The sequence below is a fragment of the Fonsecaea nubica genome (assembly GCF_001646965.1).
Source record: "Fonsecaea nubica strain CBS 269.64 chromosome Unknown Scaff48, whole genome shotgun sequence".
Taxonomy (NCBI): domain Eukaryota; kingdom Fungi; phylum Ascomycota; class Eurotiomycetes; order Chaetothyriales; family Herpotrichiellaceae; genus Fonsecaea; species Fonsecaea nubica.
In genome coordinates, this window is record NW_019173721.1 from 156,553 (window position 1) to 171,475 (window position 14,923).

The following is a 14,923-nucleotide window of genomic DNA, read 5'->3' on the forward strand; positions in this document are numbered from 1 at the left end:
CAGGCAAACATGCATTAGTGTCCCAATCCTCAGCTTCCAACCCGCCCGTGTGGCAACAAAGGAAGAGGCAAGGCTTAGAACGGAGGAGGAGGATTCGACACTTGCGACGCGCCCTGGAGGAGATAAGGCAGAAAAGCAAACGTCACAACGAGGAAGACGATCCAATGCAGTACCTTGGCCGCGAAATAAGTCGTGGTTCCAGACCGGGACACTGTGACATGCTCGAAGAGAAGGAGGGAAAGGGCAAATGGGTATTGTGGAAAAAAAAGTTGTTCGAGGAACGGAGGATGTTGGATTGAAGAACAAAACGATACATCCCTGGTCCCTTCTCATAGTCAATCAGGAAATGGTATGGTCGGGTTTGTTAGTTTGAGGCAATCGCGATGTCATTGTGCGCAACCCAACTTCCCCTGGTCACCAGGACTGATTGGAGTCCCACCAGAAGGTGCAGGAAAGGGCTGCTTCCGGCATCGAGGGATAGATCCATCCTGCAGGGCTAGTTGATAATTTTCGAAGCTGAGAGGCAACGGGGGAGGGAAGCATCGCGGTGACGGGCAGCAGCGCAGGCGAGCAAGGTTCACATGGGGCCAGGGTAAGAGGATCGGGTGTCTTTTGGCTCGAGTGATGGGAGTGGACAGTGGAGAGTCAAGGCCATACGAGATGGTGTTCTGGTTCCGTGGCAGCATAGCAAAAGAGCGGGTCCAACGGAAAAACCTCCCCGGAACGGAAAATCAGTAAAACCGAAAGATCCACCGGGTGCAGTGTTGATTGGTGGCTTCATTGGCCGGCTGCACCAGAAAATCGAGAAAGGGTGGGGAGCTGCGACCACCAAAATTTTCCATGGTGCAAAAGGTGGCGTCTTCCCCTGCGCCGTTTTTCTCTCACTCTTGCTGCGCCTTTTGCAAGCCTTTTTCTGGTTTTGTTTACCTCTCTGGTACATAGTACAATCCATCGTCGCTCTTGGACCGCCTGACTCTACTTTTCTCTCGGCGTTGCTGTTGCGTAACTCTCCTCGAGATGGCATAGAACGGAATTTTGTTCATCCGGCAGAACACCTTTTCTCTAGCGCATGGCCCCAGCGAGAGGGGCCAAGCGGGAAGTCGATTCCCCATCGGAGTCCACGAACTCGTTCTCGAAATCCCAACTTTCCTTCACCCTTCTACTCCGTCTGCTCCGTCTTTCGTCCTGGATGACCAGCGAAAGGGGGTCCCCCAGCGGGAGCAACTTGATCACCTTTCTGTTTCAAAAGCGCCACCCACCCCGCTTGCTCATCCTTGTCCAAAATCCCTCGCCTCCCTTCCCTTGGGCATCAACACATGGGTAGTCAAGGCTAAACATCCAAAGTCCTCGAAAGTACTAAGCCGAGCTGAAAACCCATGTGTCGCCGAGTTCGAGATTTGACTTTTGTGGAGTAGCTGTCCACAATACGAGTGATTGTTAAGAGATGGTACGAGTAGAAGCACTAAACCACCCCACTGGCCTGCATCCGCATGTGGGAGGTCCACGGATGCTGTAAGAAAAACGTGGCAGATGGCTCTAGTCCCTGTACTCGTAGACACTCTGCTCCAATGATACAAAACTTCGAATGGGACCCTTGATTCGCGCACCTGCGGGAGCAAAGGAGAGGGGGAGCTGCACCCGACACACCGACAGATGCCGGGATCAGTGGTCCGTGCACAATGATCAGCCCTATGGTAACATCAACCGTCCATGGCGTGAGGTTGTCCCAACAGACTGGCACCGGGAGCAGCAAGGTGAATCGCCATGAACCGGGGTCGGAATTCACACCCGTTGCTCCAAAGAGGAAGGTCCCAATGCCGGGAGGGCTGCATGACGCCAAAACAAATTACTGGTCTCGTCTCAGGGCATCTCGAGCGCGTCCGATTTCTTCACGTAAAGGCCTCGACCGTTCTTCGACCAGCCAGGGGTCGAGGATCGCCGCTAAGGCGGCCGGATCATGCAGGCCTTGTTGGGCCACGGCCAGGGCTAGGTCTGCACGTGATTTCCTCGCACGTTCCGGTTCTCGCCAAGGCTCTGGAGGACAGGCGAGCACCGCCATGACCAGTGGCTGAAATGACTCAAAAGCCCTTCGACCGTCCAACTCCGAACCCTCCCGCGCCGACGACCGTGGTGCTGAGGCCGTTGCCAAACCTGAGGCTGAGTTAATTGTGTCGTCAGGACTGTCGACGTTACCATCATCACCATCGACCCCCTCTGATTTGGGCCTACTTGTATTGACCACAAAAAATTTTGCACCGTCGTACAATGCAATGTTGAGCTTGCTGGATCGAATGGTCTGCGCTTTCTGCACAATCTTCATCGCCGAGTCCAGACTCTCGGTCTGCATGTGAGTAGAAAGGATCTTGAACATGCAAGAAACCACCGCGGCCACGGTCGCTTCCAAAACGGTCTGTTCGCTGTGTTCTTACTGTTAGTGGCAAGTCTATGCACGGGTGGATAGCGGGGCTGTCTCACCGGTTCTTCAGGGGCTCCCCGTTAGCCTCGTCCACTTCCATGGCATCCTGGTCCGTCAGCTCCTCCATCAACTCCACCAAATAAGGCAGCATCTCGTGGTCAAGGTCCAGATCTTTTCGAGCGACCGCGAACTCTCCAAGAGCCTCAATGGCGTGAGGTCGGTAAGAAACGTTGGTCCTCTTCGCCTCGCGAATTGCAATCTTCTTCATCTGCTGGCTGGCCTGGCCGTTTGACCACAGTGATTGAGCCTCGCGTACAAACTTGGGATACACCTTGATAATTTCTTCTTTGCCATCCCAAGTTTTGCCTTCTAGGGCCGCCTGCATCACTCCCCAGACCAGAGATGCCTCACTGTCAGGATATTTCCCCTGCACTTCCATCGACCCCACCAATTCAGCAACAGCTAACGAGCAAGCTTGCTTGATGGGCCACATTGGGGATCCAATGTGTGTCGAGATGAGTCCCACAATCTCGGTGAGATAGAGATTGATGGACCGCGAGCCACCGATGTTCTCCTTCCAAGGGACATCGAACCGCTCCCTGACCTCCTCATCGGTGTCCCGTCGGCCGATGAAGGCAAACGGGAGAAAGGTGGGAGCAAATTTCATAAAGACGTCGTTTGCAGCCTTGGAAATCGCTTGGATGATTTCGCCGGCCACAGCACGATGGCTCAGTTCCTGTGACTCGAAATACAGCTTTTGCGCGTACTTATTGGTAGCCTGGACCTCTTTGTCCGAGGCCAGTCTCATCAGATAGCCCAATGAGGTGCTAAAGGCTACGCTGATGGTAGAGTTGCGATCGAGGATGTGTTTCCGGGTCAGTTGGCTGAACTTGTCTGCGTATGGTCGAAAAGCGGTGGGATGGCGGACGACTAGTGTGGTCATGACTTTGCTGAGACCAACTTTGGATGGCAGTCCGATCGCTGCTCGATACGCCTGTGCAAGCCGTTGCATGGCGTCGTCCATTACAGCAGAATGGCCCTGACTGGACGAAGTGGCTACAACTCCTTGCATGGTATCGGGGTCTTCATCGGATTCAGGTGTCATGGTGACGCTCTCCAGACACTCTTCGATTGCTTCTGTGACCGGAGACGCGTTGATACTCGATACTCTCATGTTGTCCAGTTTCTCAGCCGTCAACCCGTACTTGTCGGCATTCAAATGCAAATAATTGATGCTCTCGTGTTCAAGAGAGCTCAGGGAGAGAACAAGAGTCTCTAAAATTGTTGGTGCAAAAGGCCGCAGAGATTTTGGAGGACATTTCTTCACCACCTCCAGCAGCGTCACAATAGCATATTGTTGCACCTCCTTGGCCGCCCCGCTGTCCATTTGTTGCAGCAAAAACGGCATGGCGTGGTTGAGCATGGTTGCAGAGCGCTTCGAATTCCCCTCCCCAATCTCCAGGTTCCGTATCAGCATACTTGTAAGTGTTCTGCACAGCTTCATGGCTGCCAATCGAACCGTCTCTTTGACATCGTCGAGGACTCTGAAAGCGACCTTCCATATCTCGTCGAGGTACTTTTCGAATATATCGACATCTCGCCCCTGCACGAGATCAGAAATGGCTGCGCAGCTAGCCTCACGCGCCCGCCATTCTTTGCCTGACACAACGCTCTGCAGAAGATCCTCCATGATCAGATCAAAGTTCTCGGTGATGACGGCGTTGGGATCTTTGACGAGCGCTCGCCAGATTTCATTCATGGACCGCTGGACATTAGGGTTGGGGTCGAATCGATATCGGAACAGCTTGGGATAGAATTTCTTGTTCTCCGTCAGGTATGTGGAATCTGCCAGCACACGACCGAGCCCAAACCTTCCAAACGCCGCTCGACTCGACCAGATAGCATTGTTGGAGGCCAAATTCATGAAACGATACACTAAGCTGGGGTCTCCCATTTCCGTAGCAAGTCGGACGATGTCTTTGTAAGTCGTGACGGACTGTCCATTCTCGGTCGGCAACGCACCAGGCTCGAACAGCTGCGTTTCTTCGTTGACGGTTCCGGACATTTTTGCATTGCTGCCCGTAAAACTTTGCACTAGGTCTCTAACCAAGTCATCTCGAAGTTGTTTATCACCGCGTTCATAAACAAGGCTGAGCCCCCTGGAGCCAGTCTCTTGGACGATTTCGTCGCGATCGTTCAGCAGCTTCGCAAATGCAGCTTGACATTCTCGCAGTCGCCCCATGACAGTGGGCAGTTCGCCACAGTACTGTACAATGCACAACAGCCAGATGGCAGCCGCCTTCCTTAGCGATGGCTTTGTGGTGTTACAATTCTCGAGGACCTTGTCAAGGACTGTTGTTAGCAGTTGTCCATCGACGTCGAATCCCGAAACATCGGTGTCGACATCCAGTTCTGTGAGCGTGGACAGCGATCTGAATCCGGCACAGGCAACGGCTAGGGTTTCTCCCAGAGTGAAATGGAACTCGGCTCGTTTGACTTCATGCAGGCCCAGCAACCGATCGAGGAATGATTCAAAACGAGGGGAACTGGTACCACGGGCATGTAAGATTCCTAGCACAGGCCCTGCGGCTGAGACTGCTGTTTCGCTCTCTTTCTTGCTGTCTGCGATCAACTGAGTCAACATTTCTTCGTCGTCACATCCTTCTTCTGTTGGGGTGCACAGAAATAGTTGACGGAGTGACCTGTACGCAGTATCTTTGACCGACCGGTCAGAAGAAGTCTTGACAATCTCAAGGACGGCCTGCACCGTGGTCCGTAGTGTGTCGTCAGATGGCTGCTGCTTCAGCCTTAGCGATCGCCTGGTAAGGCAGAAACATGCGCGGAGGAGATGGCCTTGAATCTTCACCAATTCTTCTCCGACGGCCGTTCTCCAACGTTTGGCCTCGTTTAATTCGGCTTTGGCGACATCTTCGGCGTCCTCGCCCAGAGAAGCTAGAATACCAAAAACCCGGGCGGCTCGAAGTTGCAGGCCTGCGTTTCCTGCTAGACGTGCAGCCGTTTCCAGCCCTGCATCTTTGAAATGTGACAACAACTCAGTCGGGGCAAGAGACAAAAGTTCCAGTGACAAATCCAGGCATTCTCCAATTCCCTTGGATGCACCATCTAATGCGGCGTGCACCAATGGTAAGAGTACATCACCGCTTAGGGTTTTTAGATACGACCGAATCCGCCGTCGGGCATCTTGGTCGTTGTTGACCAAGGCATCGATAGACTGCTTCCAATCTGTCGATTCTTCAGGTACTAGTTCTGTCTCCTGGAGGGCTTCACAATGCAGGACGTTCCGACAAAATGTCACCGCAGCGGCTAGCACTGTTGCATCGGCATAGTAGCTCATCTGCGTCATGGCCGACTTGAAAAACCTCTCCACTAAAGCATCAAGCTTGGGGAGTTCCAGCCGTCGATTGTCAGAACTGGTGGTGAGGCGCAAATTCGAAGCATGCCAATAAGGATCTAACCCGCGAGCTCCTTCCTCGGCCACTTCTCTCCGACCGCTCGCCGAAGCCAGGGCCAGGACGTCGATAAAACGGGCATCCACGTCATTGAATGGTAGGCACTTGTTCGCAAATCGTACCGCCGGGTAGGTGGTGCTATTGACCGTGGGAAAGAAGTAGACGGGGTCTTCTTGGCCTGGTGCTGCCAGGACGTTCCAGAGGAAGAGGTCTTTGAGGCGCCTCGCGATTGAATCGTCGCCAACGCTAGGTAGAGCATTCATGATGCGGCCGATCGATTCTTCGATGCTGCTTCTTATCTCGCGTGTCGTGTCACAACGGAGACTTGTGAAGAGCCATGTGATCAGGTCCACTGTGCGATTGCTATCTGTGTGCTCGGCTTTGATTCCTGCCAGTAGGCCTATGCTCTCGTACGCCTTGGACCGAAGCTCCACCTCTGATGCAGTTGAGGCGTAGTCGCTGTTCATGGTCGGCCAGCCTTGCATCTCGATATATTCTTTCAGCAGGTCCTGAATGCGGTGGCTGATTTCTCCAGCGAGATGTTGACCGCCAACACGCACAGTCCAGGTGAGGTAGGAAAATAGAGCTGCTCGGAGCTTTGCCGCCTCGAGACCAGCGTTAGGTGCTTGGGTGAGTTGCCTTTCCACAATGTCCATGATTTCTGTGGTGCGTTTGGTGGAGTTCTGGCTGCGAGACAATAGTCCGAGGATCCGTGTCTGTAGCTTGGGCTTGGACCGTCTGTAGAGGCTGAAGAGCAAGTCGACTGTCGACTCAGACTCCAAGTCGAAATCACATTGCTTGAACATAACGTCGCTCATATTTGCAGCCGAGGCATTTGGGTCAACAGACATGATGGTGGCGGGGATGAACCGTTGCCGATCGTTGAAGATGGAGGAGAACAGAAATTTCGCAATTGGTAAGACAACTTCTGAGCGGCGTCTGAAGTTCTTCTCGATGACAGGCTGGAAATCTTCATCCCGAGCTTGAGCGGCGGAGTCCTTGGGATCGTAGAGCAAAAAATCGCCCAGACGGCTGACAAGCAGATCGGTCTGCGTAGCTGAGAGTGAGAATGTCCCTGAGAGACCCAAATCTTCCTTGCTACCTCGCTCCGGAATCTTCCACCTCCTCAAGACTTCCAGGAGAAAGTCGAAGGCGATAGCCCACATTTTCCGATCCGTGGCATCAAACGTTTCACTTCCGGGTATGGCAAACTGCAACACACCAGGCAGAGTTTCGATTCCCTGGTCAAGCTCCAACCGTGGAAGCCCTTGCTCGATGAACACTAGACAGAATCGCTTGACGAAGGCGTTGTCATTCTCGCGAAAGGTTTTGACCAACGCTGCCACGGGGAGTTTGATTGAGGGATTGATCTTCAGCCGCTGGTTGATATACTGGCATACCTTGATCGCAAGGTTGCGGTTCTGAGGAGTTGGAGAAGCCAGCTTTAGTAGGAGAGCTGGGAGGAACTTCTGAAGAATGGACTCCAGTTTCTCGTCTGTCGAGGCGGAGGCAATGCGCATCTCGAGTTGGGAGATCAGCTTGTATTCCCGCTCCGCCTCGGGAGCGGGCTGTTGGGTTGCCATGGTCGTACTTTCGGGACTTGAACTAGGATACCCTTCGCATTGTCTGACAAAATATCACAGCCTCTTGGAAGGAGCAATGATTCGATGAATTCATAGATGGTTGGGATGAAAACAAGAAGTGAGTTGATATAGCTGCACCTTCCTCGCTGACTCAAGACAAGAACGGCCGAATCTGAAAACCAGTCTAATTCCCACAGCGAGGCAACAGCATGCTCGTCATCGAGGCTTCCGGAAGACGACACTCCCTGGTTCTGTCAATCTCTAGGTTCTCGCCACGTCGACAGGTGCAGCCTTGACCTTCTTACTAAGGCGGCGAGGTTGCCAAGGCCGGATTTGGTTCGTCGACCATGAGTCGCACGAGCCTTACAAAACAGTGATATCTCCATCAGAGGATGTAACGGACTACAAAAGGTTCTGGAACTGGGCTCCCACATGAGGCTATGTCACAGGCTCGCAAGATTACAACGAGGTCACTAGATGGTGTTGCGGGAGAACCGAGTAGTCAACGCTGTTGCAATCACCATTTCTGCAACCAAATTTCACGCCTCGAAGCGATGGTTCCGAGAGAGATGTCCGAGAAAGGAGTCCCGATTGTTTTAAATGGTTCTTGAGCACTTTTTAATCAGCGATCATGCCAAATGCATTTTTACTGAACACCCTTTCCAGCCCCTCCGTCGCTCGACCGAGGGCCTTTGTTCCCAGCGCCAGTAATACTGGAATCTCCCATTGCCACGAGACAGTAGGTAGTCGCATCCTTCGAGGCATTGTCATTGTTCCCACACTCGTCGAATTCATCGTTTCCATCCCCATAACCTTGAGCACTTCACGTCTCCCCTCCGCCGCAAGCGATCATCTCAATCTTCTTGCTTCTCTTTCAGACTCGAGCAGGCACAGGATATCGTCGACTTTCACTGTATGTCAACGCAGAGTTGTTAGTGAGTTCTGCCCACAGATACATGTTGCGCATGCGATATTCTCCCGCTCAGTCTCACGTACCTGGTCCCTTGACGTTTCGGATGATACTTCGGCTCGTGTCGTCCATAAATTCGACTCTCACTTGCGTGACACCACCTCGGGAGCCTGGAACGAGAAAGAGTAAGTAAAGACGACCAGCGACAGCTACAGCAATATTCAGAGGTCGACAATTTGACGTACCTGTCCGGCCGAGGACTCGGGTGACTTTGACGAGTTTGACGGGGACTTTGCCGGCCGCATCCATCTTGAACTAGGCGATAGTATCGACTGGGACGGAGAGAAGAGGTTTGGAGGTGTAGATTCGCGGTGGCTCACAATTGATGTCCTGCAGGTTGGAAATTGAGCGGCGCCAAAAAGATGTCAAACGCAGTTGGTGCAATGTGGGCGCAAACTCGCCAAGAGTTTGACCGGCTAAACGCCGGCCTAAATTTTTTCCGATGAGATGGTTTGACTCAATCCAGTCTTACAGCTATGGAGAAGCCGAAATGTTAGAGGTAAGTTGATCGGATTTGACACTCAAGAGGCACTCTGCTGTCCTACCATTGCCCTTCACCCTAGATCTTTTAGAGCTTCAGTTGTTCCTCTTGTCTCGCAAGGTAGAAAAGTTGAAGAGTTCATTTGAAAAGGACTGTTGGACACCTAAAGCAAAACTGAAGAGCAACAACCGGTAAACGTCGCCCACACTGCCATGGACCTCGTCAACCACCTTTCAGACCGGCTCCTCTTCGCGGTGCCCAAAAAAGGACGTCTGCAGGCCGCGACTCTCGATCTCCTGGCTGGATCAGACATCCAATTTCGGAGAGAAACCAGACTCGACATCGCCCTGGTGAAGAATCATCCGCTGGCACTTATTTTCTTACCTGCCGCGGACATTCCCACGTTCGTGGGCGAAGGACGAGTCGACCTTGGAATCACGGGACGGGATCAAGTTGCAGAGCATGACGCCCATCTTGCGCTAGGTGAGCAATCCGGAGTGGAGGAAATCATGGACCTGGGATTTGGCAGATGTAGACTGCAGGTCCAGGTGCCCGAGAAAGGTCCCATCCAGGATGTCAAGGACCTGGTCGGCAAGAACATCGTGACGAGTTTTACAGGTCTTGCCGAAGACTACTTTGCACGCTTAGAAGGTATGGGCGGCCGAAAGGAGAGCATAAATGGCACAGCTAGCCCGATCCCAAAGCTGAAGACGAAGATCAAATTCGTGGGCGGCAGTGTGGAAGCAGCTTGCGCCCTGGGCGTGGCAGACGGAATCGTCGACCTGGTCGAGTCCGGGGAGACGATGCGAGCAGCAGGCCTCAAAGCCATCGAGACGGTGGTCGAGAGCACGGCCGTCTTGATCAAGTCGAAATCCGTCTCGAACGAAGAACTTGTCAACAAGATCGCCGCCCGGATACGAGGGGTTATCACTGCACAGAAATACATCTTGTGTCAGTATAATGTGCCACGAGCCAAATTGGCGGAAGCCACCAAGATTACCCCAGGCAAGCGGGCTCCTACGATAACGGCGTTGGAGGAACCGGACTGGGTGGCCGTGAGTGCCATGGTCGAAAAGCAGCGTATTGCGACAGTCATGGATGAGTTGACAGGGGTGGGTGCGACGGATATTTTGGTCTTGGACATTGCAAATTCTCGAACGGGTTGACAAGGGGATTACAGCAAGAGCAATTCAACGGCGCAAAGTACATAGAGGAATGGTTCAAGACAGGACACGGTTACAAGGAAAGCACCCATAAAAATAAAGGAGCGGAAGCCTCATTATGCAGGCATCATGCGCAGGCGACGAGGCTCACGAATACCGACTAAACAGGCAAGAGCAATGCCAACAGAATATCAGATGGCGATTCTAGAGGATGAACTCTTGGGCCAGGCGCAATCTCCACACAGTCGATTTCGTCCTTGCATGCTGACTGGATGACATAGATACATGTGTATCCAATAACTCACCACGTAGGCAATCGTCGTTTGTTTGCTGCTTCTGGTCATTCTCGCCTACAGGCTAGGCTGCAACTATTAAATGTCGCTCTCAACAACCACGGGAGGTTGCTTTCCGAAACCTCGCCCAAGTAAACGTAGTGATCGCCCAATTAATTCGAGCTTGCTGACTTTCTCTCTTCCCAGCGCTCAATAAAGTCAAGCATCGAATGACATCACGCACTCGAGGTTACTAAGCGTAACACTTCCGGCTTCATCCAGCCACTGCCGCCCTTGTTCCCCTCGCCCACACGACACATTTCTATCACAGGATCCCCAGTTTCGGAGCCTGGGAATTGCTCAATCCTCAAGCACGCCCTATGTGGAAGTCGGGCACAGCGCCTCAGCGCTTCTATCACAATCACCCACGTCAAGACTGAAGCTACGGTTTTCTGACCATGTCGGGAAAGAAAAGTGGTCCGCTGCTCTCCGATTCAGCACCCGTCGCCGAACCCCTTCTCAGCCGCTTGATTGTGGCACCGGTGCTGTTCATATCCTTTCTGATATCGCTGTTTCTCATCGATCGCCAAACGTACGGCAGCATCTTCGCCCGATCCGGCAGTCGCGATGGATATTATCATTCCCATCAGCGCAAATTGGCCAAACGAGAGATGGACGACGCCTTTCAGATGCGAAGCAAGGTGATCGCTGGCATGTTCATATTCAGCGCAGTCACCCTAGCACTGCTTGCTTGGACATTGGAGTCCGTGTGGAAAGGGTGGAGATATAGGGTATGAATATTTGCAGCGCTTGGAAAAGGCGATTGGAGATCTCGGCATTATCTCGTAGGGAATGTTGGATTGTTTCGAGAGATTGGAAAATGTTGTTTGTATTTCACTTCTCGGGGGCATCTTTTGGAAATCTGGTCAGCAGCCGACACGAGTTTCATAGAGGTATCATGGTGCGCAGATGGGTTCATTCTCATGGCTCAACTTACCTGGAAGTCTCTCAATGACATATTTTCCTCGGGCAACACTCATGATAGGGACTCCAGGCACTTTCCGAATGCGCCTCTTCAGATCTCTGTCGTTGGTAGCCACGATGTAGATCTTGTGCCTCATGACTCTGTCGACAATGCAGTCGTCGGCGTATGTGCCTTTATGGCCGCATTTTAGTCGCTCCCATCTTTCGTCCCTCGCTATCCGCAAGGCGATCCTATACTTCTGTCCAAGCTTTTCGAGTTCCGCCATCACGCAATCTGTGATGATTGGTATGCACTTTGCGTAGAGGCAATCCATCATCGTCGACAACAACTCGAGTTTCTTCTGGACGGTGTGCGAGAGGAAGTTGGTATCGACGAGGACATTGTAAGGCGGCACAAGGGCAGTATTGTACTGAAAGAACAGGGAAGACGATACTTGAGGCCTGCTTCCTTTAGTGGGTCTTCTGAACTGAGTATCTGAGATCACTCACGCTTCTCGTATCACGTCGTCGTCTGTTTTCTTCTTGGATTCAGCCGTCTTTCCAGTCTCTTGATTCTTCTTGAGACGAGCATCTCGTTGGCCAATGATCTTTTTGACTTGAAACTTGCGTGTCTTCTTGTGGACGCCCATGTTGAGCGAGCGACAAACCAGCTGTCCTGAGAATATCGCTGTGTTGTGCACAAGAGAAAATTGTAGACTTTAGCACGGGCATAACAGCAAGCGAGAAAAGTTAAGGCCGGGACTAGTGGGTGCGATCCGATAAAAATCTCCCGCTTCTCAGCCACAATCGCTCACGCTATTGGTCTCCGGAGCACCTAACCTGACAGCGACTAGCGCATGCCCAAGCCCCAAAATAACAAAAAGAGGGCTCCAACTGGGCACACTGTGACTTGTTAGGGGCGCCGAACCGTGACCCTGGGCGCCACGACTCTGCAATCTGAGACCTCTCACATCTTGTGCAGGACGCCAAATCGTCACCCTTGCACTCCTTCAACCTCGATCTCTGACCTTATCCCCTCGTTACCGTTCTGCCATCAGTCCAAATCATTCTACGGTCCTGCAATACCTTTCGGCAGTATTATACACACGTCCCGCGCTATAAGACACAACATGGTCACCAACTCCGCGCTTCCAACCCTTCCAGGCGGGTTCAATTACCCCCCTCCGACCGTTCCCCCAAAAGCCGGCGCACCCTACCTTGCCAGTTCCAAACTGCCTGAAAACTTTGTCTTTATCGTCGTCGGCGCTGCGTTGGGCTTTGTGGCCCTCCTCATCATTGGCTGGCGGATCCTCATGTCGTGGTCCATAAATCGCAGTTTCAGACGCGACGCAAGCAGTGGAAAGGCAAGCGGCGCCGCTTACACGCCTCTTGCAGACATTAAAAAGAACCCGGCGATACAATCCTCACACGATATGGCCGATTTGAGTAAACTGCCGCGGTCATTCTCGAGTGTGCCGTCACTGTTTTTCTCCCCTACAGCCGAAGTGGCGAAACAAACCCAGCGACCTACAAGCAGCCAACTCACACACCTGCCAGCTGGGCATTACCGCGATGCTTCGGATTCATATCGACGATGATTCTTTAAAACCAACATCTAAGCAGGAATATCCCGGTCATTTGGCTTAGGTTCGGGATTGTGGTTGGGTCGAATCTTGGAACAAACTGTCGAAGCTAAATCACCACACGCTATTCACGGCGCACCTCGATGGCAGTTGCCTGCGCCCAAGATCATTCTGGGCGGGCCAAACCGTCTTCAAGGACGGACAGACGCTCCCGAGACCAAGGGAATGCACCAACGTCACCTTCACTCTCGAATTGTTCGTGGTAGAGCAGTGACATCAAAGACTTCTATCGACCGTGGTTATCTCCTCGAATGTTTTATCCTGCGCAAAATACCATAAATCAGGCCCAGCTACGTGGTCCCGGCCATTTACAGGGATTGGATTACTCGGGATACTGGGATTTTAGCGAGGCGTCTTTAGAGGGCAGGGGTTTGGTTTGGGTGGACCATGTTGGCATCAAACCGGAGTCGTTTTGGTATCGAGTAAATTGACGTCCAAGACACTGTGTATATCCATGTCGGATGTAATATGACCGTCTTCCCAGCCTTGCCGCACTCTGCCAAAAGTTTTCCATTGCGATCGTTTTGACAATGACGCTCGTGGTCATGAAATGTGCACATCAGACGCTACGGCGCTCCGCCGTATCGATAATTCATATCCACGTCAGCCAATCGGAGTCTTTGGTCGCTGACCCTTTTTCGCATTTTGGGGTATCTCTAGCTTCGTTTATGTACATACATACGCACTCTTCCATCCCCTCTACAACTGTACAGAGAAATTCCTTTCGTCCCATTGAGCCTGAATCTGCCACTTTATCTGTCTGTCACAACAATGCCTCTCCCTCGAGGCGTCTCTCTGCGGCACATGCAGGCACTCCCCGCAGGTCGGTCGCTGCTCCGACCCCAACGGCGCTGGGCGCGGGTCCACGATGTCCGCTTCGTAACGACACATCGGGATCAAGAGAAGATTTTGGACCGGTATAGACATAAGCTGGAGCAGAAGGCGAAGAAGTAAGTTTGCCACGCAGGTGGTTCCAAAGCTCCGACGCTGTCGATAGACGGAACTTGATGGCAGTGGCTGTTATCTTGTGCAAATGAAACTGACGGCTGTGTTGGCGTTCAGAGAAGGACATAATTCCATATCCTCACTCACGGAGGCGTACAAGGATAAGATAGAGGACTACAAGCGGGCAGCCAATGCCACATATTCATCTGCACCCACAGGCCAGAGCCAGCCAGCACAACAATCTCCATTTCCACAGCCTCCGCCTCCTCCAACACCTACACAGCAACCGTTATCTCCTACGAGTCAGCCACAAGAGAAATCTTCCGCTCCAAATCAATCATCTGGCGCTCCGGGAATACAGCCTCTCTCCTCATACCTTGACCTTGAAAAAGTGTCTGCTCTCTCTAACAAAGAGGTGGAATACGTCTGGCGGGTTCGGCATGCAAACGATCCGTTGTCGCTCTGTGCCGCCATACCATTGGAAACATACAATCGCATCTACCGCACCGCAATGAAACACCCACAATTTGTCCTTCCCTTACCTCGCCCGGCAGCTGAAGATGGCAGCGGCGACGTAAAGCAATCAGCCGACGGATTTCAGAGTGACGAACAACGGTCTGCTGCGGATATTCATTTCATGCAATGGGGATTCCATCCTCCTGCCGGCGTTCCCCCGACTCCAGGTGTAAAAACTGCAAATACCCACACGAGCACCGTGCTCTTCACGCACTTGGCTGCCTTCAAACTTCACGGAACCTATGCTCAGCCGCATACGACGATCACCCACTACCTCGATCTCGCCGACTCGCACGGTCTGGTGTTGCTGAGCGGATCTGTTGTCAAAGGGCGTGGGTTGAGTGTGGAAGAAGGCCGTTGGCTTTTGATGTGCCTTCAGAAATTCTATGACTATGAAGGTCACGGCGGGGGCATTGGTCGTGAAAAGCGCCGAGGGCTTTTGGAGAAATTCAGCAAAGGCGACCAGGGATTCAATCTGGAAGAGTTGATCGACGAAGCCGA

The 14,923-nt window shown here is 52.5% G+C and overlaps 6 protein-coding genes across 6 annotated transcripts; 4 read left to right on the forward strand and 2 right to left on the reverse strand.

Annotated features, from left to right (window-relative positions):
* Nucleotides 1-1,846: 1,846 nt before the first annotated feature.
* Nucleotides 1,847-7,469, reverse strand: AYO20_07127 (hypothetical protein; the record flags this gene model as incomplete). Its single annotated transcript, XM_022645414.1, has 2 exons — nucleotides 1,847-2,417; nucleotides 2,476-7,469. The coding sequence occupies 2 exons, from the start codon at nucleotides 7,467-7,469 to the stop codon at nucleotides 1,847-1,849; spliced, it is 5,565 nt and encodes a 1,854-aa protein (XP_022498632.1).
* Nucleotides 7,470-9,132: 1,663 nt separating this feature from the next.
* On the forward strand, nucleotides 9,133-10,086 carry AYO20_07128 (ATP phosphoribosyltransferase; the record flags this gene model as incomplete). Its single annotated transcript, XM_022645415.1, has 1 exon — nucleotides 9,133-10,086. One exon carries the CDS (start codon nucleotides 9,133-9,135, stop codon nucleotides 10,084-10,086), a length of 954 nt encoding a protein of 317 aa, XP_022498633.1.
* A 727-nt stretch (nucleotides 10,087-10,813) lies between these two features.
* Nucleotides 10,814-11,152, forward strand: AYO20_07129 (hypothetical protein; the record flags this gene model as incomplete). The annotated part of the gene is made up of 1 exon (XM_022645416.1): nucleotides 10,814-11,152. One exon carries the CDS (start codon nucleotides 10,814-10,816, stop codon nucleotides 11,150-11,152), a length of 339 nt encoding a protein of 112 aa, XP_022498634.1.
* A 159-nt stretch (nucleotides 11,153-11,311) lies between these two features.
* AYO20_07130 (hypothetical protein) lies at nucleotides 11,312-11,968 on the reverse strand (the record flags this gene model as incomplete). Its single annotated transcript, XM_022645417.1, has 2 exons — nucleotides 11,312-11,780; nucleotides 11,829-11,968. 2 exons carry the CDS (start codon nucleotides 11,966-11,968, stop codon nucleotides 11,312-11,314), a joined length of 609 nt encoding a protein of 202 aa, XP_022498635.1.
* A 480-nt stretch (nucleotides 11,969-12,448) lies between these two features.
* AYO20_07131 (hypothetical protein) lies at nucleotides 12,449-12,916 on the forward strand (the record flags this gene model as incomplete). The annotated part of the gene is made up of 1 exon (XM_022645418.1): nucleotides 12,449-12,916. One exon carries the CDS (start codon nucleotides 12,449-12,451, stop codon nucleotides 12,914-12,916), a length of 468 nt encoding a protein of 155 aa, XP_022498636.1.
* An 816-nt stretch (nucleotides 12,917-13,732) lies between these two features.
* Nucleotides 13,733-14,910, forward strand: AYO20_07132 (hypothetical protein; the record flags this gene model as incomplete). The annotated part of the gene is made up of 3 exons (XM_022645419.1): nucleotides 13,733-13,911; nucleotides 13,976-14,820; nucleotides 14,876-14,910. The coding sequence occupies 3 exons, from the start codon at nucleotides 13,733-13,735 to the stop codon at nucleotides 14,908-14,910; spliced, it is 1,059 nt and encodes a 352-aa protein (XP_022498637.1).
* Nucleotides 14,911-14,923: the final 13 nt, after the last annotated feature.